This window comes from Parus major, chromosome 1 (genome assembly GCF_001522545.3).
Source record: "Parus major isolate Abel chromosome 1, Parus_major1.1, whole genome shotgun sequence".
In the NCBI taxonomy this organism is placed as follows: domain Eukaryota; kingdom Metazoa; phylum Chordata; class Aves; order Passeriformes; family Paridae; genus Parus; species Parus major.
Genome location: NC_031768.1, coordinates 39,183,554 through 39,210,289, shown reverse-complemented (window position 1 = coordinate 39,210,289; position 26,736 = coordinate 39,183,554). Strand labels below are relative to the sequence as shown.

The 26,736-nt window shown below is 38.6% G+C and overlaps 2 protein-coding genes across 7 annotated transcripts in view; one reads left to right on the top strand and one right to left on the bottom strand.

The window, feature by feature from the left end:
• Positions 1 to 11,068, top strand: part of FARP1 (FERM, ARH/RhoGEF and pleckstrin domain protein 1) — a 201,745-nt gene extending 190,677 nt beyond the window's left edge. For 4 of the 5 annotated variants that reach the window (XM_015624602.3, XM_015624585.3, XM_015624595.3 and 1 more), the window contains exons 20-27: positions 397 to 465; positions 2,397 to 2,486; positions 3,556 to 3,638; positions 3,976 to 4,088; positions 4,584 to 4,747; positions 7,173 to 7,280; positions 8,277 to 8,428; positions 9,470 to 11,068. In XM_015624602.3, the coding sequence (XP_015480088.1) occupies positions 397 to 465; positions 2,397 to 2,486; positions 3,556 to 3,638; positions 3,976 to 4,088; positions 4,584 to 4,747; positions 7,173 to 7,280; positions 8,277 to 8,428; positions 9,470 to 9,551 (861 nt within the window). In that variant the 3' untranslated portion in view covers positions 9,552 to 11,068. Of the gene's footprint in view, positions 1 to 396; positions 466 to 2,396; positions 2,487 to 3,555; positions 3,639 to 3,975; positions 4,089 to 4,583; positions 4,748 to 6,137; positions 6,275 to 7,172; positions 7,281 to 8,276; positions 8,429 to 9,469 lie in introns of all 5 variants that reach the window. The other variant, XM_019006212.2, reaches the window with a different exon arrangement.
• Positions 11,069 to 13,871: 2,803 nt separating this feature from the next.
• Positions 13,872 to 26,736, bottom strand: part of STK24 (serine/threonine kinase 24) — a 52,616-nt gene continuing 39,751 nt past the window's right edge. For both annotated transcript variants that reach the window (XM_015624623.3, XM_015624633.3), the window contains exons 6-11: positions 22,893 to 23,078; positions 22,499 to 22,644; positions 21,660 to 21,783; positions 20,684 to 20,752; positions 19,660 to 19,796; positions 13,872 to 17,367 (exon numbers count right to left, since the gene is read on the bottom strand). In XM_015624623.3, coding sequence (XP_015480109.1) covers positions 17,331 to 17,367; positions 19,660 to 19,796; positions 20,684 to 20,752; positions 21,660 to 21,783; positions 22,499 to 22,644; positions 22,893 to 23,078 — 699 coding nt within the window. In that variant the 3' untranslated portion in view covers positions 13,872 to 17,330. The remainder of the gene's footprint in view (positions 17,368 to 19,659; positions 19,797 to 20,683; positions 20,753 to 21,659; positions 21,784 to 22,498; positions 22,645 to 22,892; positions 23,079 to 26,736) is intronic.

The following is a 26,736-nucleotide window of genomic DNA, read 5'->3' as shown; positions in this document are numbered from 1 at the left end:
GAGAGAGCAATGGATGCCATATGCACCACAGAAGATTACCAGTGGCTAACCAAGAACACATATATCATTAGTTTTTATGTCATCTGTGCTGTGAAAAATACTCATTAAAAACTGATGAAAGAGAGAGCTGTCTGAAGGAATTAATGTTGGGTAAAGACAATTTTGCTTAGCTGAATTTTCTTAGTATGAATAAAAGGAGTTTAACCTAAAGACAGTTACAGACAGAAAGGAATTATCCTATAAATTAGATTTCTAATATATTTAATAAAATAAAAAATCTTGGTAATTAATAGTAAAGTCATTTGTATGACCACATAGTCATATTTCTGTTCACATACTAAAAAAATCATAATTTCTGCAGGAGATACATTTTTGGTTTGTATTTGTTTCCCACAGGAGTTTATTAGACTGGGCAGTCTTAGTAAGCTGTCTGGAAAAGGTTTACAGCAACGGATGTTTTTTCTGGTAAGCAAGAAGACAATTTTTTCTTTGTACAATGAAATGTAATTCTAGGCATCTACTAGACATAACTGTTAGACTTGAATTTTGAATTACAGTAAGTATTTTTAAACAGCCTTATTTAAATTAACGTAGTACATCAACCATGCAGCTGGTTGTTAAGAACCTACATTTCTGTTCAAATCCAATATTCTCTTTGTAACTGCTTGTTACAAAGATAAAGCTATTTTTCATATGACAATGTGAATATAATGATAAAATAATACCTCCTTGCACCTTGTCTTAAATAAAAGCGGAGTCATTACAAAATGAAAAGGAGCACCAGGGATAGCGATCATATTCAGAAAAGAAGATAAAGAGTGACTCCTGGTGATACAAAGAATAATTCACATAATGCTCTCAGAACACATTACAGAACCAAATTTTTCCACAAACCATCCAGTTCCAACATGAGTGCCCAGCATGTTGATGGACCTGCCTGCACTTGGAGATACATTTTGTAGGTTTTGCACTAGGGAAGTTTGACGCTATGGTGATCCCACTCAGTCTCTGATCCACAAGAGTCCACTGGATAGTTCCTCTCTTTTCTTTCCAGCCAGCTGATTTGTTCCCAGGCTCCTCATGTTACTGCTCTTGTGCCCTTTGTGCCCAGCAGAGTGCACAGATTCTTTAGTACACAAAACCCTGAGGAGACAGTGTAGTGTGGCAGAAAAATGCTTCCTTGGCTTTTTGTGTGCAAAAGGTGAAGGCAGTGGCTGTGTAGAAAAGTCTGTGAGTGCACTAGATTTTACAAGGTGTTTGAGATTTAATCTTTCCGATGGACCAAAGATACAACCTGATAAATCTACCTGAGTAGGATTATCCTCAGCCTTCAAAGACACTGAAGTGGAAGCCTAATGAGTACGGTGCAGATTTTCTTGCGTACCAACAGATACTAGATGATGCCTTGCTATTAAACCTGTATGCAGCATTAAAAATCTGACAGCTAGACTCACGTCAGTTGCTTTCACTGTCAAAGAAAGTGTCAAAGTTTTTTATTTGTCTTGAGCACCAGAATTAATTTGGAGGTAAAATCCCAGGTCAGTACTGTGGGATTCCAAGTACAAGTGTAATCATTGGCAAAATTAAATCCCCCTCTAGTGGCTGATCCACAAAGCTTCATGAATTACTTCTGTTGCATTGTAGAGGTCTGTGGTGAGAGCTCTGTCTCACACCACAGAGTGTGATTTTCTGGTTTGGTTTCTGGTTTCTCACACCATTTGATTTGAGAAAAACACCTTTTAACCAGGGTGGCCCAGTGAAGATACTCTGTTCATTTTATGGCAACAAAATGCAGACAGTCATTTCACATACTTCGGACAATTGTTGTTACCTGCAGGAAGCTCTATAAATTGAGATTCTCAGTCTCTTCACCTTGATATTTTTAACCTAAAACCATCTACCTTAAAACAGGTCTCCCAGCTTCTTCCTGAATATGGGGAGTAAAAGATAGCCACTGTTTGTAAGGGCTGAGTAGAAAACACCTCTTGGGCAGGTTTACTTACATTTTCTCTCAAAGCAGGAGAAAATATTGGTGAAACATACACTTTCCATAGCTTCAAAGTTCAGCAGAGTGTGAAATATACTGCTCTGCTTCACCACTGTTGTGGCTTAATAGTTCTGACCTAGAGGTCACGAAGGGGACATTAGAAGGCATTGGAAAATATCCAGTGAAAAATCATGGAAACATACCTAAAACTAGCTGGAAAGGAGGGCTGGGAAGATAACAGGTACTAACACTAGGTAGTGGCATATTGTGGAAGCCAGTATTTTGGATTTGCGCATTAGGATTGCCATATAAATACTCAGTTTTCCTGTATTCATTGTTCTGATTTTTTTTTTCACATACACGCATGCCAACCAACACCATTCTAATGATGCTTATCCTTGCTTTTTAGTTTAATGATATCCTGTTGTACACAAGTAGAGGCCTGACAGCATCCAATCAGTTTAAAGTCCACGGGCATCTTCCACTGTATGGCATGACAGTAAGTATTGTGAGAACTTAAGGGCTTCATGCTTAAGTGGCCATTTGTGGTCACATCTTATTTGCTTGATGAATTTCTGCTGGGCTGAAAACAGCAGCAGAGGGGGAGGGGATGTTCTCTAAATCCATCTTGGGTTCAGCATCTGTTCCTGCAGCCTTCTGCACAGAGGTGATCACACAGCAAAGGTGAGGGAGGAAAAAGGCCTTTGAGGGCTGCTTCCTCACAATGCAGAGTTCTCTGGAGATGGGTTCTTTGTTTTTCTTAACCATTAATTTGACCATGATTCTTGCAAGTAATTAATCACCAATTCATTATAGACACACACAAGACAAGTAAACAGTAGTGACAATGTAATTTCTATAAAAAATGCATTCCCTAATGTTTCCAGCTCTGTATCTTAAGCCAAAGTAGTGGGACTCGGGCAGCAAAATGTCATTTGGAGCTCTTGTTGCAATTCTTCTGGAAAACAGCCATTTCAATCCAATAGCACATATTTACCTCTTCTTGTATTGTTTCAAAAGTATTTTTGCTGATTTCAGAACACTTTAATCCCCTCCATTATTTTCAATGGAGCTTCTCACTGCTTTGTATCAATTCTATACTGTTCTCCTGAGAACCAAGTTAAATTGTCACTACACCAGTAACTGATTTTCTCTAAACACTTGCGAAGTTTCAAGTTTTAACTAGCATTTCAAGGAATCTACTCAGTCATTGATGGCCATTTGGCCTGGACTTGCTCTCAGCAGAACTGTGCTATGCTATGGTTTCCAGAGCACTCCCAGCATTTAACACATCCTTTTGTACAATAAATCACTCTTCTGATAAAAATACTGCTATTTTCTTTGGTACAAAGCCATGCTTTTGGTTCAAGACATTATTGCAGAACTAACTTTCTATTCTTCCAACTTGCAAGGCACTGTTTTTTCCTCAATATCTAGCTCAAATCTGTCTGTGAGCATTTCACCTAGTTTTATTTTCCCCAATGGTAAGAGCTCATTCAGTTCACTCTTTCACCTTAAGAAATATGTTCTTCCTGCAGTCTGACTGCATTTGGCTTTTTATCTCTCAGATGGAAGAAAGTGAGGAGGAATGGGGAGTTCCTCACTGTCTGACACTACGAGGTCAACACCAGTCCATCGTTGTTGCTGCAAGGTAATTCAGTGGAGACAAAGTCCACATGTGAATTGTATTTCTCTGCAGCTGTCACAGTGGGACAGAGGCATCATTTTCTTTGTATTTCCTCCTAAAACAATCTTCTCAAAGGTATATTCTTTCATGAAAGCCCCATTTGTTAAGAAAAATGTGGATGCCACAACAGAGTGGCAATTGTACAAGTCGGAACCAAAACTAAGTTATCAGGAAAAAAAAGGTAGCATCCTGTGTCTGAATTTATTTATTTCAGTTAAAAGTAAGCTCAGCTTGTGTCTATTTCTTAGAGTTTTCTTTCAGTCTGTGTGAAAGTGAGTAAAACTTGAATTTTCATTGTTAGTACCCGTGCTGAAATGGACAAATGGACTGAGGACATCCAGATGGCAATAGACCTGGCAGAGAAAAGCAACAGCCCTGCCCCAGAGTTACTGGCAAGCAGCCCACCTGACAATAGTAAGTAAATGCCAGAGAGTAGGTTTTACTCATTTTGTCAGTATGATTGGTGGTTGCTTCTAAGCAAAGTGGTGAAAAGTGCTGGCCACAGGTCAAACAGAGACATTTGAAGTTGATTTATATACATGTATATGTATAGATATATAGATACATGTGCCATTTTAAAGCTCTTGATGTTAGCAGAAAGTTTAATTGAATAGAGAAGTGACTTAAGCATAATGATTCCAGGAACTATTTGGGCATTGCCTGTCCTTGGAAGGTATTAAAAACACCAACAAAGCATGGTAGTTAGCCTTTAATTCTAACATTTGCAGAAACACGTAAATGAATTATATAAAATACAATAATCTATTTAAAATCTGCACAAAATTATTTCTAAAACGGTGTTTTAAAATCAGTTCACAGTACTGTGGACAGAATTGATTTGTTTAATTTTTCCAATTATATATGTTGTTGCATAGAGGAAGAAAGATGCTTTTTCCCTGCATTTCATAGAGTCTCCTGATGAAACTACTGTAGACCAGGAATCTGAGGACGACCTCAGTGCATCCCGCACCTCACTCGAACGTCAGTCACCACACCGTGGCAACACTACGGTGCACGTCTGCTGGCACAGAAATACCAGTGTTTCAATGATCGACTTTAGTATTGCTGTGGAGGTATCTGCCTCAGAACGACCTGAACTGCAGCTCCAGGCTCGCTTTTGAATGACAATTTCCTTTTTGCTCCTCCTTAACAACTGTGCTGTTCCCTTGTCTCCTCCTGGGGAAGTTTCAGGCACGCTTATTAAACCACCTCCCGTGTTCTCAAATGATGGCATAAACCGTGACTCAAGAAGCACTGATCTGCTCCTGTAGTGCACCTCTGTAAAATCAGATGGAGCAGTAATTTTCATAGAAGCAACTGTCAAAAAAAAAAAGCTGATGCCCTTTAAAATGTAAAGCAGTTCAAACTGTCTTAATGCTTTCAGTTACAGAGGCATTAAGTCGTTGCTTGAGCGGAAAGGATATTGTCTTTAGCTGCTGCAGCCAGAGTTTTAATTATGTGTATTACTAACTTACTTTCTTTACCTAGCCATCTTTTCTGGAACCTTGTCTCATTGCTCAGTCTCATCTGCTTTTTCTTTATTTGCATTTTCCACCTCAAAATAAACCCCCTTTTTTACCCCTCTGATCACAGCCAAGCCAATTTGGTACACATTTGTTAATTCTGTACTCAACAGCCAAGGTGCAGACATTGTCTTTTCAAAGATTGACATGAATGAAACCTAGCTCAGTGTAGGTTTTAGGATGAGGTAGCAAGCCTGCTGAGATGTTCTTCCTTCACCAAACAGAGTCCAAGGAGCTCTGCGTACTTTATCACAGTCCTCAGCAAATGAAAATGTATGCTCTATGAAAATGGAAAAAGGAATCTTAAAGCTGAGTGGATTTGCACTCAAGTGGCAGCCCTCAGACATCAGGCCACCATTGCTCTAGTTGACACAGGACACAGTGATGCAAGGACAAACATATTCATAGTTTGTGTAACTGCCTCTGTTTTTAAACAGGAGGTGAATTTGTTGCTAAATATGGCAAAATAATTCCGTACTAAAAAATGCTGACTGTAGAGCCTCATTTTAGTCCCACATAGGTGGGATTTTCCATTCTTCATACCCTTATATCCTGCAAGGGAGGAATAGTTCACCGCAGGACAAGGTCTTGTATTTTTCCCTAAAACAGAGGGCTTATCATAAAATAGATATAAAACTTATACCAGTGACTCATTCTAATGATTAAAACATTTAGTTAGGCAAATCTAATTAGGTCTGAGATCAGTGCTCATTGTTGCTCATTTTTGTACCTTCCCTGTGCCTCAAATGAACAGAAAGCAGCGAAGACCAAGCACACCCTGGAGCCATGCCTTGTTCTGTGAAAACATCTCCAGCTCCACTGCTGCTCCATGCGTGGCAGGTCCCGCTCATGCTCACGTCATCCTGTCGGTGCCTCTCACTTCAGCATTATCGTTTATTTTCTTTGTGTCTCTCCCTCCTTTCTGTCTCTCTCGTGGTAGAAGATCCTCTCTCTGTCAGTGACTGTTCCTCCCTACCTGCTGGACTGATCAGTGATCAGCGGCCTGTTTCCATTTCATATGTCTGCTGGTACCGAATGCAAAGCCTGTCCTTTTATGATATCCTCCAGAGTAATGAGGTAACAGAAAATTAAGGAGTACACCTGTAACTTAGGGCAAGGAGGCAGTAGTCCAGATATCAAAGAACAGGATGATTTAAAGGAAAGGCTTTAATGCATATCCAAGGCTGGTGAAAACAGAACTTTTTAAGAGTACTTCATTTGTATTAGCTACACCAGGAACCCCAGATTTCGACTACTAAGCTTTACAGATTAACTTATCAGCATTAGATAATGAGAGTGATGTAAAAGCTATTGTGATCCAGGAAAGAGCCCTCACAGTCAACAAGGAATGGGAAGTCATTAATAATTCACTGAGAACCCCCCTTGCATTTGCAAGGAACCATGATGCTTGGTTTTCCACCTTCACTATGTGAAGAGCAGTTGCTTCAACCAGCCCTTAAATACATGTACTTGGTTATGGCTTTCTCCTCCTTTATGTTAAACTATTCAAAATCCAGCTAAAAGTAAGGTTAACAGTCCTTGTTTTGAAATCTTTGAAAAGTACCATGTGAACTTTATGGGTACGGAGACCTCAATCTCTATCTGCAATTCTAAAGTATGTCATAATTTTCCTTTACATCACAAATTCATGTCAGACTTTCTGTTTCCATTCAATTTAAGTATCATTCCAAAAGAAGAGAGTCAGATTAACAAGACTGAGGTTTAGTAACAGATTGCCAAAAGCCACCTCGGTTGATAAAATAATTAGTGTAGTAGCTTTGAGTTTTTGGAAGTACTCAGCTGCAAACAAAAAAATACATTACATAAAGTACAGCAGTAGAAAAATGCAGATGTCCAGTCAATCAAAGCATTTTCATTTACACCAAGGTCACATGAAAACAAATAATTTTTCTTACAATAACTAAGCTGCAGGCACCTTTCACTGTTTTACTTGGCTGCTTTTGATCTGTTTCAGAACCAGCTGTCTGGAAATCTGCTAAGAAAATTCAAAAACAGCAATGGGTGGCAGAAGCTTTGGGTGGTGTTCACCAACTTCTGCATGTTCTTCTATAAATCGCACCAGGTAACCAACTGGGCAGGTGTGAGTGGCTGGAGAAGACAGTGTGGGGTTCTTTTCCAAAGAGTGAGCTGAGAGAGCAGTGGGTATCAATCACAGATGCTGTAGGCTGGAGCAGCAGGTGCACTGCTCGTGGCTCCACACACAGCCTTCACTGCCACTGGCACACAGAGCAGGGCTTGTTTTCACTCTGCCTCTGGGTCAGTTCTTTCCTGAAGCTTTCAGCAGTTGCAGTACATTCATTCGTGAAAGCACAGCAGAGCTCACCACTGCTCAGAAGCTGTAGTGCAAGTTTAAACCAGGCTTTTCTCACTACAGTTAAAAACTTAATAGTGACTTACAAATTCTGTTTACCATTACTGAGACTAAAGCCAAAAAAGAGAACAGCAGTCAGTGATTTAATCCATCTGAGCAAACGTCCGACTGTAGAAGTAGGGAATTCCTGTTTCGAATCTGTTTGAGCAGGGCATAAGGACAAAGTAACTGGAGTTGCTGCATTGTGCTTTCATTGTTACAGAAATACTAAATGATTGAAGAAGGAATTGGAGGGTATTCTACACCTGAAGAGGGATAAGGAAATCATTTTCCATGCAATAAAAGGACTTGAGCAGTGAACCTGCTGGGTGGCCAGCACAGCTCTAAAGGAGTAGGAGTTCGCAAGCAGAATGAGCCTTGGATAGTTCCCTGCCAATGGCAAATGATGGAGCTTTATGCTCATAGTTTGAAAGTAGTGAAACTCCAAGGTATTAGCCAGCTTTCCTTCAGGGAAATACTGACAGAATCAACCTGCAGCAGATCCTTATGCAAAGGATCTGTAATGATGACCAACTCAAACTACCAGACAGTTAATTTTATTGCAGTTGTATATATCTGGTATTTTTCTGCACACGTGTAGAAACACAGTGATCTTTAAATGAGTGTGTATCTGCTTTCCATTTACTTATGTGCTCTCCTTATTTAAGGGCATTTGATCTCACAGCATTTTCCATCGTATCTTTTCAGGACAATCATCCTTTAGCCAGCCTTCCTTTATTGGGATATTCACTTACCCTTCCTTCTGAATCTGAAAACATTCACAAAGATTATGTGTTCAAGCTACATTTCAAATCCCATGTGTACTACTTCAGGGCTGAAAGTGAATACACCTTTGAAAGGTAAGTTTGTTTTCTGTGAGCAAAAATTTTTGGTAAATTCCAGGAGCATTCTTCCAAAGGTTAGTAGATGCAAAGTTTAATAAGTTGGTTCAGTAATACAGGCAAGTGGCTCAGCACAACTGGAGAAAGGACCTTTTAAAATTATAAAACAAATTTTAAACCTGATACTGCTAAAATCAAGTGATTGGTTGAGATGATATGGAAGCAGTAATAGTAATTACTGCAAAACCTGGAATTATCCAGCCAAAATTGATCAGGCTGTCTGTATGGTGAGCTCCATGTCTCAGACTTCAGGAAGCATGTGAACACAGGACACCTCAGTAGCTCTTCAGAATAGCTTTGCTTCCTCTAGAACAACTGCATGGAAAATCCACACTTGAAATAAAATTCCAAATTTATAGAAGCAGCTGTTCCTACTACATCTTTATGCCTCTTCATCATGTAATTTTTACATCTCCCACTGAACTTCAGATACATGGAGAGTCGTGGAAACTGCACTACTCGTCCTAATTCTGGTTTGTGATTGTTCATAGAGGAACTAATTTAGATTCCTTTTATATGAAGTATGAACATGTCAAAAATCATGATGTCTTCATCAAAGAAAGCTGTTCGTAACTTTTAACATGTCAGTCCAAAACTATAAACAAGGCAGCAAACTGTGGGAAAGTGGTGATAAAATAAAACCACAAAATGCCTTTATCAGTTCTAGGAAAAAGAAGCAGAAATTGCAGCTAAAGTACATTTCTTTTGAAAGATTGGTCTCAGTTGGTCATTGCCTGGACCACTCAGAAAAAAAGGTATTTGGTGTCTGCAGAGCAAGTAAATTCACCACGAACTTCATGAGTCTTGGGTCCCATCTCTCTAAACCTCCTTGCAGTTTTGGCAGTTGATCCTCTTGCCTTCAGATAGATTTAGGGATGAAGCAGGAAGATGCTCCCACAGACACTGAAAATCAAGCTGTACAACCAATAGCACAGACCATATCCTCCACTGGGAACTGACCTTTCTTTTGTTTGTGTCTCTCCTTGTGCCTCCTCACAGATGGATGGAAGTGATCCGAAGTGCCACCAGCTCTGCCTCACGCACTCGAGCTCTGAGTCACAAAGAGCCTCATGCCTATTGACGGCTGAACAAGCCGCTGTGTTGATTGTCCAGCAGCTGCTTCTGATTTTCTAGAGGACATTTGAAACTTTTTCTCCCTCCAAGTTTAGGAAAACTTACACTTTGGTAAAAGAAGAGAATAAGTATGGTTTTGCAGAAACTTTCACAATTCCTCAGCAAAACTGTTTAAATTCTCCGTATATACAAACTAGCTTACCATCATCCCAGTGGCTGCGGTTCATTTCATGTCTTGTATTTTGTCATTCTGTGCTGTTTTTAGCTTGTGCCAGTATTAAAATATTGTCCTTATTAGAGTGCCAAATGCCAAAAGACATTTTGTTGCCTCAAAGATTGCACCTAAAAGAACTCCCAGATGACTGAAACCTGAAAACTTTCTCCTCTGAGGCAAACACTATTTTCTTCTCTTTTCATAAAAATATATTATTTTTTTTTACCATGTTAATCTGTAGACTGCTGGGCTTTTAAATGTAGATGGAGTTTCACAGTATAGAATATAATTATATATACAGCAAGCAGTCTAACAGGAATGAGGTAACTTTCAGATTTCATGCTTTTTTTTCCCAGTCTTTCTACATTTAATCAGCAATGATTTACTAATTTTCTGTGTTTAACAAGAAAACAGTTTACAGCTCATTCTCATTTCCCTTTGGGGTCACAAATCCATGTGGTATAAATAAAGTATAGGGTTCTTATCTAACCATTTTCTTGGTGCAAGTTGACCAAATTGTTCATCTGATGACTTTGAAAAGTGAGTACTACTTGCAAGACAAAAAATTTTTAAAATAATCCAGTGCAATATTATTTGGGCTGTTAATGTACTGTGAATGGTTATGTACAAGAAGAAATTAAAGGCTGTGGTGACATTCTGCTGTTTGTTTTACGAACTTGAAAGAAAACCTGTAAGCTACAAGAACCGCAGCTATTTGTTATTCATTTGTAGTGTTTTGGTAACTAAATTGCTCTAAGCTGGGGGGTACTACTGAAGCCCCAAGTTTTCATCCTGCTTGCTACACATCCCAAATTAACTTCCAGTTTATTGCTGGAATTTCAGTCTGTCCCTCTCTCCCCTGGGGCTCAGGCAGACAGAGGGCGACTTGCACAACCTGCAGCAGAATTACCCATTCCGTATGCCTGGCTTTAACATCGGCTGGCACCGCATTTTGGATAAGCTGGTGGCGCACTGAGAAGGTTGGCAGCACTGTGTCCACGAGGCTTAGATGCTTTCCCTCCCCTTGTAAGAAACACTGTCGTTAGGGTGATGTAAAACTTCCATTAGCAGAAGTTTGATGTGCTGGTAACACCCATCACCATTACAGGCCTTGGAGGAGGCATGGTGCTAAGCGGAGGGGTCCTGAAGGTCAGTCTGGGAAATGAAGCTGGGGAAGTTCTATCCCTGCTTTTTCTTCATGCAGCTACTCGCTTTGTTAATGGCTTGTCTGTGTGCGATGTGTAAAGTGGCTTCTTACAGCTTTGCTCACAACAAAAGGGAATAAAATACCTCACAACACCATTGTACATATGCCTGTTTTGAGACAGTAAAGCCTTCTTTCTGTTACCCCCGACCCCAAACGTACCTCTGTCCAAGGTGAGGATGGGCTCCAAACCCCTTAGGACAAGCTGCAGTCCCCAGTGGCCAAATCAAACCCTTTTCAGAGCATTTCCCTCAGTTGCATGGAGACCTTCAGCCCTCTGGACAGGTAGTGTGTGCAGTTGCTCTTTTCCTCAGTTATTGCCCCTGGCTGTCTGTACCAGTGCAATAATCACACCAACCAGCATTGCCTCTGGCAAGGACCTGCTGAAGGACAAACATGGAAAGTAGGTAGGAAAATCTGAAGCCCATTTTCCCAGCTGCAGGTCCCATTGCCTTGTCCATTCCGAGCCTGTGACCCTGCCCTGTAGTAACATACAGGAATTCCAGTGCTTCAGGACTGACCAGGAATGTGAGCAATGATCTGCATAGTGAGGAGAAGAGGCAATAACACAGCATAGATGCCTTACTGCTCTGGGAAAACAATGCTGAAAAAGCAACAGCTTTGATGTTGCCATGAAGTAAAAGGCTCCAGACCTGGTCCTGCCAAAAATTTTTATTACTGAGTGGTAAATTAGTACCTTACAAGACAGGTCCCTGCCTCTTCCCTTTAGAATTGTTATCTATAACAGTGAAAAGCTTTTTTTACTAGAAATTACATTGAGGGCCCGGTCCTTAATTCAGCCAAAACTGGGTTTTAATTTAGAACCCTGGGGCTTGTTGGATACAATGTTCATTAACTGCTATCTGCTGCAGTACTTAATTCTGAGCTCTCCACAGAAATCACATAACACTTTTCTCATTAAGTTTCATTTTTACACAAGGTCAATTTGGAAAATAAGGCACAGACCAAGATACAGTGATACTTATTGTTAACAGCAGAGAGACCAAGCTAGGCTGCAGGTACAACTTGCAGATACCCACCTAATCACCATTTTCATCTTTTTGTATTATTTTTTCTATAAAAAAATAAGTTTAAAACAAGATTTTTAAATTCTTTTCTAATAGTGTGATTTTTAATTCCTTCTTAAAAGAACCATGTGAACTGCTGTCATCCGTCAGCATTTTTCTAGATGTCTAGAAAAGGTTAGCCCAAAACTGAAATGATAGTAAGAGAGTAAAATCAATTGTCCTGATGCTCATATCTTGGAAACAGGCAGAGTCCATGTGTGTGAATGAAACTCGATGTACTAGAAAACTTTAATGTACAACCACTTATTTTTAACCCTGATTCACATCATATCACTGCCTGTTCAGCCAAGCAGAGCCCGCAGAGAGGCAGGGCCACTGTGTGCCAGGTCAGGAGCTACCACTAAACACACCTCTCAGCTGCAGGAAAACCTCAAACAGGGCACTCCAGGAGAGTTACTGGTGTTGTTATTACTCACCATGAAATAGTTGCCAGTTTCCAATGAGCAAATAAAAACAAAACAGGGACTTTATTGCCTCAGGAGCAACACTACAGGCAAAGGGATCAAAAAAGCCTGGACTCCTGTTGTCTTTTCAACAAGATTAAGGATCTCCACCATTTATCTGCTGTCTAATTTAATTGCTGTTAAGATATGTTTGATAATATATATCAAACCTACCTCTTTTCTGAACATTTTATTTAAACAACACTGACACCTTAATGCCTTTGTAAATTCAGCTGAAACCTGACAAAAATGACAGACTGAAAGACAAGCCAGCATGTAGGTGAAGACATGCTGTGAGTGCAGAAATCTTGATAAAAGTCTCTGACTAAAGAGAAAGAAAAATCTATTTTAGAGACAAAATCAGGTGTAATACCCTACCATTCCATGAGCCAAGAACAAAACAGAGGATCAAGAAAGACCTGGAAAGCCCAATTTTTCCTGTTCTTTCTTTCTATACAGGACCAATTACACAGATTTAGCCCTCAAAAGCGCAGTTACCTATGCACAGGCAGATGCACAACTCCAGTTGCTACAGCACATGGATACTACCTCTGCCCTGGGGGCACAGGAAACCCAGTAGGGGATAAAATAATGGGCAATGTGCCACACATACGGTTTTTAGCAGCAGAAAATAGTAATGAAGTATAACTACAGGTGTGCAGCTGTCACACAGTTTGTCACCAGTTAAAGGTGTAATTCTTGGGGGGGAGGGGGGTAGCAAATGCAATTTGTTGCGAGCACTTCATCAGTTTCACTGGGCTGGCAGGCTGGAAACCGCAAGGTGGGCTTTAAATCACTGCCATCTGCAAGTGCTACAAATTCTGAGCTGATTACCATTAAAAACCAAACAGTGATTTATAAACTTTCTGCATGTCATTACTGACACGTGGGCAATAGCAGTTCTAGAAGCTCAAAGAGCATCCCCTTCAGGGAAAGGGGCCCTGAATCTCATCTCACTGACCACTCAGGTGGCAACATTTCATGAAACTTTTCCTTCTTTATTTCTAGATCATGTAGTTTACAAGGAGGTTTATTGTTTTGGTGTGGAGTGACAAAAGTAAAATTTAAATACACAGTTCTAAACAGGCAGCAACATTACAGAAAACAAGACACACACTTTATTGGTCCTCTGTAATCATGCATTAAAGGTGGCAGGAAACCCTTGCATATGATTTGTCCATGGCATATGCTCACTGCAGTTACCAGCACGTCTGGACAACACAGTTACAGAGAGGAAGCAGATTTGTGCTGTACCTTCTGCTCCTCCCCAGCAGCTTACAAAATCGATTTGCAATTGTCCTGATCCTTGCCTTTTACCCGTGCTTATTGGCACTCTGGATAAATGGTGACATTTTTGATGGCAAAAAATCATTTCCTTGAAAGGTTACTGTAAAACTACTGGTACCACGTAGTTTAAAAAGTAATAGAGAATGTCACATTAAGTAGTGAGAGCTAAAGAAGACACTGCCCAAGTACATTAAAAGCACATTAGGAGGCAGATGATGAGGGGTGCTAGGGTACAGGGGGATAGGAATTCACGCTGAACCAGCTACTTTGCAGTGAGGTACCAACACACCCAGCCTCACCTTCCCACTCCACCCACCCCTCTTGCACAGCAGGGGCAGAACACCCCAGTTAAACTGATTTTTGTGGAATGCCCTATCTTCTGCTCCCACAAGCTCACACACAATGGAGCTGCAAAGGAACTGTGGCACTGCACAGTGAAGTTACTGCTTTGTTACTACACCAAAAGCATTCTGTGCAGCACTAGCACCTCATCCTTCAGTGATCTGGTCAGCAACTACAAAGTACAACTGCAAAGAAAATTAAGGTAAAAAAATAGATTTGAGAGTTACAAAAAAGCAAGCCTTCAGTTCAAATAACTGATTTTATTGTTTTTAAACAGTGAGTTTATTTACTGCCTAATCATGAAATCCCTGACAAATAAGCAGTTCTATTAATTTAAAGGTTTGCATAAATAGAGATAGCTCGTCATTTAGTATAGTCAAGACTGAGTGAAGGTACTACCTGCACAGAAAAATTATCAGTGCAACATCGTAACATAGACATGTCTTAAGCATGAAAAAACCTGTCAAAAATATCAACACACTTCTTTTTCTCTGAGAAACTGAGGTGGTGCTTCTTTCAAATGAAGCTCCTCTTCTGTTACCAATATAGACCTGATTTTAAAGCATCAATACTTTTCAATAGCAAATGATTGTACTTCTACATTCAAGACACAGCACGCTTTATTTTGTCAGTGAATCTCAGTTTAAGATAGTCTATATTTAAATAATCTGTATATTACATATAAAAATACACATCTCTACCATAAATGAGGTCTTGTCTCCTAAATGCCCAAGCCTTTTGGCCACCTGCCCATACCATCTTACTTATCTTAAGCTCTGACACATTCATCAAGCAAATTCTGCCACCATCTACTCAGAGAAGTACTTCCTCAGCATACAGTCCTGGAACACAATTAAAATGCAACTCAAAACACATATATAACTTTTCAAATGAGTGTTCAAAGATTGTAGCTTAGAATTTAACTTGCTGGTTGAGAATTTCTTAACATTCAAGCCAGCAGCATAAATTTAACTTCCCCACTATGTCTCAGGGTTCTGTGCATCTCCAAGTAAGCTCACTTTAATTTCCAGTCCTTACGTTAATAGATGACTAGAGAACAGCTTACACTGATCAATTTATATTTCCAGTGCAAACACACCTGTTGATTTCCTTATGCAGTCATAGCACACAGATCTGTTGAAGGCTGAATGTTCTCATATTGAGACATCAACAGGTAAATTTCCCATTGCACTACATTCTGATGCACATTTCACAAAAGCAGTGCTAAATTTGTTTCCTCAAGAGCGAGCCTATCCATAACACTTAAGAGCACACTAAACAACATAATTAAAGATATTAATCAAAGTGGAGTTGTAAAACATTGTTCAAACTTTAGCATTGTTCAATTTACTTTAAATTCCCTTAGCCATAAAGGAAACCCATTAACTCATTAGGCTGGCTAATGAGTAGTGCCTGAAAGCATGGCCACAAGATGAACACACACGCACATTTCTTCCAACTGTTGTTTCAACCTGGGCAGAAGTTTATTAGTTCTGTTAGCAAGACAGTGTCCTCTTACTGTTAAATTCTTAAATTAATAAATTAAGGCTATTAATATGCATAGACTAAGGGCTACCATGGTGATAGAAGTCCTGGAAGGAGACCTCACCAGCTTCCACAATGGTTAGTGTACCTGGGTTTCTTGTACCAAGCCAGGCAGATATGCCTGTACTTTTAAATGTTAATCCTTTCTCTTCCAAAGCTCCCATCTATATTTTTTTAAAAAGTAAATATATGTTACCTCAGTGTCGTGCAAAGCATAAAGTCATCAACTTCTTCATTAAAAGAAGGCAAAAATGCTCTCTTAGCTACTGGAATACGAAGTACCTGAATATAGTCTTGGTGAAACCAACCAAAGTAAACCTCAGAGTAATACTGTTGGGGATGGGGGGGGAATAGCAGCTACTTAATCAACTGTGCATACAACTAATGAACTAGTGTTGCTATTTGCAAGATCTAGAACACCTGAAGTCAGCTATCTAGGAGCCCTCACAGGAACAGTGGAAATTACAAAATTCAGAATTTTAAGAAATAGCTTTTCTCTGGAGAGGCAACCAACCAGACCCAATACACAGCACTTGGGCTGTTTTGCAGTCTCTCTGTCCAACACCTGTCAGTTTTGGTAAAGAGATGCATGGATCGAGGCAGCAAGACCAAATATTGAATCTATGGATTTTTCTTTATGCTGAAAGACATTTGTTTTAATGATAAAAATAGGGATGATAAAGAAATACTTGCCACTGTCTCTGAATCTACATCTTAAGGAGATATTGCAGAATAAATGAAGTAAATAAATATTTGTGTGAGCATTTAAATATGTTTAGGTGAAAAAAAGACTGTGTCTGAATTTCACAAGCTTCACAAATATCTGTTACTAAAATTGAACTATTTCAGAATTTGCGTTGGCACAATTTGAAACAGAAGATATGAAAGAACTCATTCTCTAAGAAAAACAATAATTTAAATTAAAAGCTTTGAGAGACCAGGTGTATGAAATTTAAAGTAACTAGAAGTAGTACCATACATAGAAAGTCACGCTCAGAATATAAGTAAAAACAAAGAAAAACTGGAGAAACAGAATAAAATTGTGTCTGTGCTGAGGTACAAAGAGAAAGTTCTATAATACAGGATTATCTCTTTCAATGGCAAATACTTCACATACAAAAATCTAACTGAGATTCACTTATCACATAATTCAAACTTTACATGTAATAAAGGCAAGGCAATACTCAGTTATGGCCTGTCAAATGTTTACCCCACTAACATTATCTACAAAAGCACTTTACCATTTTGTACACAGTGATTCCTTATGCACATTGAAAGGCTTTCTGTTAAAAAAGACATTATATATATATATCTGTACACAATTCCAACAATCATGCTCCATCTCCCAGTGGAATTCTTAAAGCAAGATACCTGAGGTTTCTCAATATCTTCAATTTCTCTATCACAAACCTAAATATACATCTCAGATTTTACAAAAGGACACCTCCCTGGAATATGTGCATTATCATCTAAAAAAATTAGAGCTTTAAGGATCTGAAAAATACTGCCTCCATCCAAGAGATTTCATTTTCACTCTTGGGAATGTCCTTCCTCCCAAGGACTTCACAGAGACTGAGAGGCAGAACATCATTAGGGTGTACACCTTCAACGCAGACACCATGGGATCTCTGCTGTCTTAGGAAAGCCCAGAAGGAAGAGTATGTCAGTAGGATGAAGAACTTCCTCCAGCTAGGGAATATCTGAAGAGGAAAAGAAATAATTACTATTGCACGTTTTAGAAAGGTGCTCTACAAGAAGCAGCAATGAAGTTATCCATTTTATGCCAATGAAGTTCTAGCCTTTTTTCTTGCCCAGTGGCACTCACCACTGCCACCACACCTGAAAGGGAGAACCATGAAACTGAACAACCCTGTTACAGTATCACTGTTTTCCTAACAAAATGCAACAACCTATGCTCAAGTGTGTTACTAAGCAGCACTTAATGATTAAGAACATTTAGTGACTCCAACTTTCCTACTTCACAAGTTTACATCAAATCTTTTCAAAATATTACTGGGCCAGGAAAACCATATTTCTTGATCTTAAGAGCACACCTCCTAATCACATTAAGTTTCTGGTAACCCTCATCAAACATACAAGATCAAAACGGGGGGGGGGGGAGGAGGTAATTTTCCCACCTTACTGGGCGACTGTTCTGAGGATGCCAACTCATTCCCTCAGACAAACACAAAATCCAGTTCTAACCAATCATAACGGGGAGTGAAAATGTCATCAGAAACTTGTTGAAAACCTATCTTCTGTAATTAGCGACCAAATTGAGAGGTTATTTAATGACCTAATGATGCAACAGAGCATACTTCTTTTAGCACTTGGACAAGAGAGAATTATTTTTTCAGAATTTGACTAGCTCCAAAATACAGATTTATCCCAAAGAGAAACCTAGTGAGCTATGGAATGATTCGAGCTCATTTTTAGTGGGAGTTCTTGCTATTCATTCTTTCACCCCATTTCTGGAATCATTATCCCTGGATAATGATTATCACTAGCTGGAATATCGTCCCTGAAAAAAAGAGAAAGTTCACCCAGATTTGATCCACTGACAAACATTCTATAGGAATAATTCTTTCTTTCTCTCCCTGAAAGAGAATGAAGTGCTTGCCTTCACTGTTCTAAGACATGACTAAGAAAAACAGTAACAGTCCAAGGCAGCAGGACAGAAGGAAAGCAGTGCTAAACAGGTATATAAAGGGTTCTGAAATCTTCCTCATAGGACAAAAATGATGAATGCTGCTGTCATGACAGAACAAGTAAGATCACTTCCAGCATCCCCAAAAATGCCACTGTCTCCACATGGTCATTTTCAGCCTCAATTTCAGCATCAAGTCTTTGAGGTTTCCAGTTCCAGGAAGATCCCATACCAGACTGATAAAAATATGACACTGAAATATTAGCTGATCAAAGACTGGATTCAATTTTGGAACCTCTAATGGAAACAAACTGAGATGGAAGTGCCAGCAACTCTTTCAAGTCTGCCAGGATCAAATGAGACAGGACAGGACATCTGGCATTAGAAGTAACCTTTCAGCACTAGAGATGCTGACTGGGCTTCATTCTTAACAGCCCATAAAGCAACAAACACGATTGCTTGCAGGTTTCTTGGCACTGGTTTTTACTGAAGGAGAAACTGTCAGCCTGAAAATCCTGTGCTTCAGCCTCAAAGCTGTGAATTCCTAAACTTAACTAAGCTGTGGTTAAATACAGTGTAAGGGAGACACCTGCTGAGGGTGATCTTTTTCCATGTAGTGGTCCATGATTAATCATTGACATGAGCTTTTTTCTAGTACCAAGCAATCCAATCTGACTGCTGTGAGATTCGCAACAGCTGTGGGCTCCTAGATTCAAGGTTGTACTTATAGCCTCTTCTAGCAGCAATTCTGAAATTTACACCTCCTATCTTTTTTTGTGCAGCATTTAAAGGAACAGAAAATTCAGTATTTGTTCATGATGTATTCCTAAGCAAGGCAGTTAGAAAATCTCATGAAATTTGGCCTTTTGAAGTAAGACCAAATACTGGTTGGAGGTGCCACCAAAAGGCCATATAGACTGTCTTCAGTGAACAAACAAGGAACCATTGACTACGTGGGTGAAAGAAACACAGACCAACTGAAGAGTCAATTTAGCTACATGGGTAAAAGAAAGTGACAGTGTTCTCTGCAACACACACCCAGACACCAAGAAAGTGTTTTTGCATGAACTGCAAAGGGAAAAGTCTGTCCAGTCTCATTTGACACACAATATGCACACCAACAGGATAAACATACATATGTGCTATCACCTGAAGCTATAAATTAGAACCGCTGATATGATTATGTTTTTTTCCAGTAAGCAAACACAACTGCACAAACTGTGAGCACAAGTGGTTTTCTTCTCCATTAGAAAAAGAAATTAATACTTTCAATTTAACATAAGCCAAATATTTATAGAATCAGATTTGCAGCTTCCTGTAAGCCATACTGAAATAGTTTCATTACCTCTGAAGCCTGTGCACAAGGTGTGACACCATGGTATCTGCAATGCCTGGACAAGCCTCTTCAGCTAAATAAACTGCCTTCCTCAGTTCTTCTATGGAATCTGTGTTGCCACCACACACCTCACTCTTCTCTTTCAACTGAAAGGAAACCAGGAAGAAATGTATTAATAAGGTATTAATAAATATTTCTATACACAATATAATGCAGAAGCTTGTTAGGAAGTGGCCATAAATGTTCACAATGTCAGCATTTGACATTCATCATACACCCTCACATTTTTCAAGAAGTTTGTCTTTACAGTACTTATCAGGATGTCATTCATCTTCACACATCTTCAATCTTCACACATAATTTTCAGCATGCTCACAGTCAAAAATGACAACCAAGTATCCCACGAAACAAAGAAGTATTTACCCATAGCTGTTTGGTTTCAAGATGTGCTTCCTATACTTTAGTACCCATACTTACACACCTACAGCTTATATATATACACTACGGTAATTTTATCAACTTTTTAAAATAATCATATCTTCATAAATTCTTCTCTTACCCTTCACATATCCTTTTTCAAAGTTGATTTTAAGTATTTGGAGAAAAAGTATAAAAAAATACAAAACCCAGAATGGGAACAAAATACAGTTTTCAACGCTGAAGTTCGAAAGTGAAATTCTTGATGATCTGGTCTACAACTGTATCTTGGAACCGTGAAGAGCTTGAAATTAGTAATAAGATAAATACATAAAGTAGTGTCAAAAATAGAATGTTGCAATCCAAATATTTACACACCTTTTTCTTGTTGTGTTCATTGCTTTAGGCCAGCATGGCTGATTTTACTACCATGCATATTAAGTATTGTTGGGAGCAAAATACAGATCTCAGAACCAGACATACCAAAGGCACAGCTAAAACTACTTAACACACGAAGTTCAAAATGGGTAGTAACAACCTTAGGTGTCATTCATTATATATTTCAATTTTTTTCAGATAAACATTGGAATTGTTAAATTTTAAAGCAGTAACTTACCTCTGCAAATAAAGGAGATATAATTGTAGACAGGCATTGGGATAGAGGCCTCTTTGGGATATCCTTTTCCTTGAAAGAAAAAAAATAACTTACCAATTTATTTCTGAAAAAAAGCATCCTCACTGTGTTCTAACTAAAGACAAAATGTAGTTCCAACATGGTACACTTCATCAAAGCTTTATTCCTCTATATGGAAAATGTTCTACAACATACTATTCCAAAGCATATGTGGAAAATAGAGGGTGAATTAAAATTTGAGACTACAGCACCTCAAATATATGCAAGCTCAAAATTAGATGGGGGGAAAAAAACTAAAAAAAGAAAACCACAAACCAAAAGCACCAAACTCCCACAACCCCACTGAGCATGAACCAAATCAGACATGCTGATATTTACTAGGTTCATCCCATATGATACAATATTTTTCTTATATTTGTCCAGAATTTTCAGAGCCAGCAAAGCAACAACCTGCTCTGGCCACACAGGTTGCTGAAAATACAATGAGCAATTCCTAAACATCCCTAATTCTGGGTTGTTTTGGTTTAGATTTTCTATTTTTTAATTTTTTATTCTATTCTTTGTTGCATTGTAGTCTTTTTCCTTAAAAGACCAAAATGCCTTCTCCCAGAACTCCAGCCCCAGCCTAGATTTGCATTGTTTTAGTTTACTATGCAGAACAAAGAGTTTAAAAATACAGTATTGCCTGGTCTTCCTCCAGTGGTTGTATTTCACAAACTAGAGAAATATTTTGGTACGTATTTTGTCAACTACAAAAAAGGACACATTAACAGAATGCCCAAACTTCAAGACTTACTCAGAAAGTTTTGTGAAAGGCAACTGTAAAAAATACATTTTTAGCAAAAGTTCTGGAAGTTTCACAATATAAATGCTTTTAAAGGCATAAAATAAAATCACACCACTAAATTACTAAAGCAAGAATTATCTCCTTGTATTAAAAAGTCAATATTTTGAGCACCTTATTTCTTTGCAACTCCAAAGGCTGGGCTGCTCCATTCTCTAGATTCTTGGGGTCTTTTTCTCTTATTGTAAAGATCCACTCTTCTGAATCACTCCCACCTGAAGCCTGACCATCTGCTTCACTTCAAGAGAGAGGGAAAAAATAAATAAATCAATTTATATTACCTACACCTTACTGCTGATGTTCATTCAATATACACACTAAATATAAAAACTACAGTAAAGACCAAGATCAGGATACTATTGTGCAGGCCACTACATATAAAGACAAGCATGAAAATTAAGCTTTTATTTTGGGTAAATGAAAAAATTTAAACCAAGATACTTCACCAAAATGGAAGTGAGGAATTACAGATTGAAAACATTTTCTCAAGTTACATGAAGTGTTTTATTGCTATCTGAAAACTGGCTTTAGCAGAGTACCTAAAATCATTAGGGAAAGGGAAGGAAATTAGAAAACTTAATTCATTTTTCTCGCCTAGAAAAATAGCTAAGACACTGGAACTGTGGTCACTGGAAGGCATTCAAATTTCATTTGCATAGTGTTACTTGGCTGTGCAGCTTGAGACCTTCTGCCTGCAGTACAGCTGGCCTCACATCCAGGAAGAACTCTGGACCCTACATAAAAGAGAAGGTAGCACAGAATATGGGCCAGAAGAGTTTTTCTCAGTGACTGTTACTTGTATGAATTCCCTGGCAATACTAAAATTAAAATTACATTCATTTACCAAGGCCACTAAACTGAAAAGCTGCAAATAACAGAACACAGGAATACATGTGCTAAAAATAACTCCTTGGCTCCTCACAAAGGATATTTTATAGACTCATCAAACTTACGTGTCTGAGTCATCAGAACTAGAGTCGTCATGACTTTGTTCAGACTTCCATCTCTTGTGCCTGTCAATGAGGTCAGCCAAGTAAGATGTTTTCTTGGAGTTCCGTAAAATGAATTTGTGTTTTAAAAGCTCTTTTGCAGTAGGTCTCTTAAAAGAAAAAAAGAGAGCTGGGTTTGGTTTTTTTTACCATGTTTCAGAGTGTTGAGTGACTCACCATAAAAACAAAGAAATCTAGAGTTTAGTCTTGATACAAATGAGATTTAAAATATTTACAGTATCTAAAAATACACCTGTCACATGTCACACCATATTAAAGAAGCTAAATGACACTTATTCATGCAATTCATGTAAAGCAGTCAAGTTCTCTACTACACACTGACAAATATGAAACTCACAAAGCTTGGATCCTTGTTCAAGCAGGCCTCAACAAATTCTTTGAGGGATTTACTGAAATTTCCTTCCAGTGTTGGTGGATTGTTCTTAGGGATGAGGAACAAAACTTTCATTGGATGTAATTCTGAATGAGGTGGCTCTCCTTTTGCAAGTTCTATGGCTGTTATGCCTAATGACCAGATATCTGCCTGTAAGAAAGAATGCTTTTAAGATTAGGTTGGAGAAAGAAAAGAAAAGAAAGTGTTGGCTTGGTATTCTAGTTTAACCAGCAACACACATCTGCTTGCTCACACCGTCCCCTGGTGGAAAGGGGGAGGAAGAGTATTTGAAGGGTAAAGGGGAGAAAACTTGTGGGTTATGAACAGTTTAATAATTGGAATAAAATAACAATAATAATAAATTATAATGAAAAATAAAATAATGAAGAGAAAGAACTAAAACCCAAGAAAGGCAAGTGATGGAAGCGGAAACAGCTGCTCACCACCAACAGAAAGATGTTCAGCCAGTCCCAGAGCAGCAGACCCCAGCTCACCTTCCCCATGGTTTTATTGCTGAGCATGCAGCCATATGGTGTGGAATATCCCCCTGGTCAGCCAAGATCGACTGTCCTGGCCGAGTCCCCTCCCAACAACTTGTGTACCCTCAGCCTGCTCACTTCACTGGTGGTTGAAAAGCAGAAGAGTACTGTGCAAGTACTGCTCAGCAATAAGGAAAACATCCCTGAGTTATCAACACTTGCAGCACAAACCCAAAACACAGCCACATACCAGCTGCTGTGAAGAAAATTAATTTTACCCCAGTGAAAACCACTGATGCCTAGAGAAGCTGATCTTGAACAGAGGCTAGACAGAGTTGAAGAAATAAAGTAGGTTATTTATTAAAAGGCCTTTAAAGGATACACCTAGGGCAGTACAAGAGCCCAGCCACAGCTCTGTCAAAGATGGACACCTGGTCACCAGTTTTCACACTTTTTTAAGATTTGGTCCATTGACATACTGGGGTTAATTGTCCAATTACAGCTTGAGGTTATGAAGTCCCCTCCTCCCGGCTTGCACTCTTCAATTTGCAATTGGTTATGACACAAAAGGCATCACCACCATACTTGTAAAGGTAGATTTTTAAGCTTTAATGTAAAAAATCTCATTTGTAAATTTGTCTTGTTACTATTTTTTTAGTGATTAGCCACATAGCCCAAGTAAACAGTTTCTTGGTTATCTCCACTCTTCAGTATAAAACAGTTCTACTAAGTAGAACTTAAATTTTTTTTAAATCAATACTACTACACCAAAAAGCAATGGCAGAGCTGTTATAAACTAGCATTTTATCTACCATATTCAAGTATACTATGTAAATATGAGGTAAGTCTAAAATATTTACACAAAGTAAAATGTTTTAACTTGCACAAGATTTTTCCTCAACATAAAATAGGTAGTACAACCATCAGAAATTTAATACATTAGAATATAACTTCCCTTAAGTTCAACACTGGTTTTATATATCATTCTTATTCACAGACTAGGGAAATGCAGCCTTGAATAGTAATATTCAGCTTTTTGGTCCAATTAGCATCTGAAAGTTTTCACCATCAAAATATGCTACTCTTTCTAGGCAATGCTGTCTCCCTTGACACAAATGCTACTGCAAATTTGCCTGAAGTAATGTGAAGTAATGCACTATAATTCTCGTATGTTTTCCTGAAATCACACACCCAAAAATCAAGAAAATTATAATAAACCTGTCAGAAAGGTAAAAGAAAAAAAAAATTCACAGAAATGTCTGTTCCAAGGACAAAGTACTAATTAAAAATATTTATGTTTGTTTTTTTCCTTTTTTTTTTAAAGTAAAAGCAGAGCAAAGACTTATTCTCAGGAAAACAGGAAATCTGACATGAGCTGTCTGGTTTTACTCCCAAACAGAGCAGTTGGAATTTTGCTATGCTGTAAACAGATCTATTTCAAGGTACTGGATTAGAGCAGAGATTTAATTGATCAGTGCTGTCTTTACTAAATACCCCTCAACCCCACCCGTGACAGCCCTGTGGATTCTCATGGTTGTCTTTGACTGACTTGAATACATCCATTCCACTATCACACCCACAGTGCCTGGCCCAAAACAAGCTCCTCCTTCCCTATTCAGAAAGCATCCTATTGTTAAGAGCTTAGTTACTTAATTTTGCAAGTAAGAATGAAAAAAAAAAATATAAATCTGAGTCAATTAGCATAACATCGAATTCATGAAATGCCATTTTGTTAGCCCATGTTACAGAACAGATCCTGAGCACAAAGAATTACATAAGCATATGAGCCCCAAGTTTCATTTATCTTAATAAGCGCATTATCAGCTAAGCTCTACTCAAGCCTAATTGCGAGTAACTTCCCTCTAGCAGGAAAGCTTTTCTTAGTTACAAAAGAAAACTGTCACCTGCAAAGATGAGTCTTAGTGTTAACAACTGAGAATTATTATTGCCAATTTATTCAGAATTTCAGTTTCTCAAGACTGAATTGTTAAAGCCACATAAATGGATAGATTTTCTTCTGCCAAACTTTCAGTCACAGGTGGAGCATGTGTATATATAAGTATAAACATCAAATTTACATGTGTATGAGTGCATAGATATCCACTTGCACACACACTTATGTATATGAATGCTTTATTTTTTTCCTCGTGTATTTACAACTCTACAGTGACTGACCTTCCTCTACAAAAATGAACAAAAAAGTTTAACAAACCATGGCTGCACACTAGACTCTTTGAAGTCCAAGATGGGTTTTGGAAGCCCATTCCTGTTGAAAACATCAAAAATAACTCCCCACATATTCCTCTGGAACCATATGCTCCCCTTTCTCAAATAAGAAAGGAAGTGCCAATTGCATGTGTATCCAATTAGGCATTTCTAGGATGAACTTGACTGTGAAAATGAATCCCCAGAACAAGCACAAATAGTTCTCCAAATGGAGAGAGATAAGCATGACCTCAGGACATGGTGACACTACATTAAGTTTTATCACATGTGATTTTAAGAGTTTCAAATCTTGAACAAAAATTCTTCTTCCAAGTTCAGATGACAGTCAGCAAGTCACTGGTAACTACTATTTACTGTAGTACTGCCAGAAGCCTTTCCTCTTCTAATCTAATGAGTAAAATTCAGTCTGGCTTTCAAGTTCTTGTAAGTCAAAGAAGACAGGCTATGTGCAAGAGAAAGCCACCTTCAAATTAAATATCTATCCTTACAGAACAAGTTTTATAGTAGAAAGAACAGGGAACTAGATATATGAAAAATGAAGTGTGTTAAGAAAACATATTTTCAGATAAGACAGGAATCAAAACAGGAAGTAGAAGCACTGCCAAAAACTAGAGCCCTTTCGAGCTTTAATTGGGAAACGCTCATCAAGTATCCAAGACTCTTATGTTCATGTGACACTGCAGACTGAAACAGCCAGAATGGAAAACGTAAGGACTGAATTATACTTTGTTCAAGTGATGGTCGTTCCCAGGAGCCAAACCTCAAAAAACAAAAAAACCACAACCTCAAACCAACCAAAAAAACCAAATAAACTAAAACTCCCCCACAAAAACACACAAAGGAAAAAAACACCAACCACCATTCAAAAAAACTTTATTCAACTTTAAATTGTGATTTTAGGGTCATTTAAGCTTCTGCAGGCTCTACAGCGTTTTGCTTGTTATAGCCTCTTTACAGAAAGATATCAAATAGGGAATTAAGCAACACTACAGCCTAGACCAGAGTCAGCCATGGCAAGTGGAAAGAAACATCCCAGCCTGTCTCATTGCATGGAGGTACAGCCAATAAACAAATCTCTACAGGGAAATCAGAGGAGACAGGCA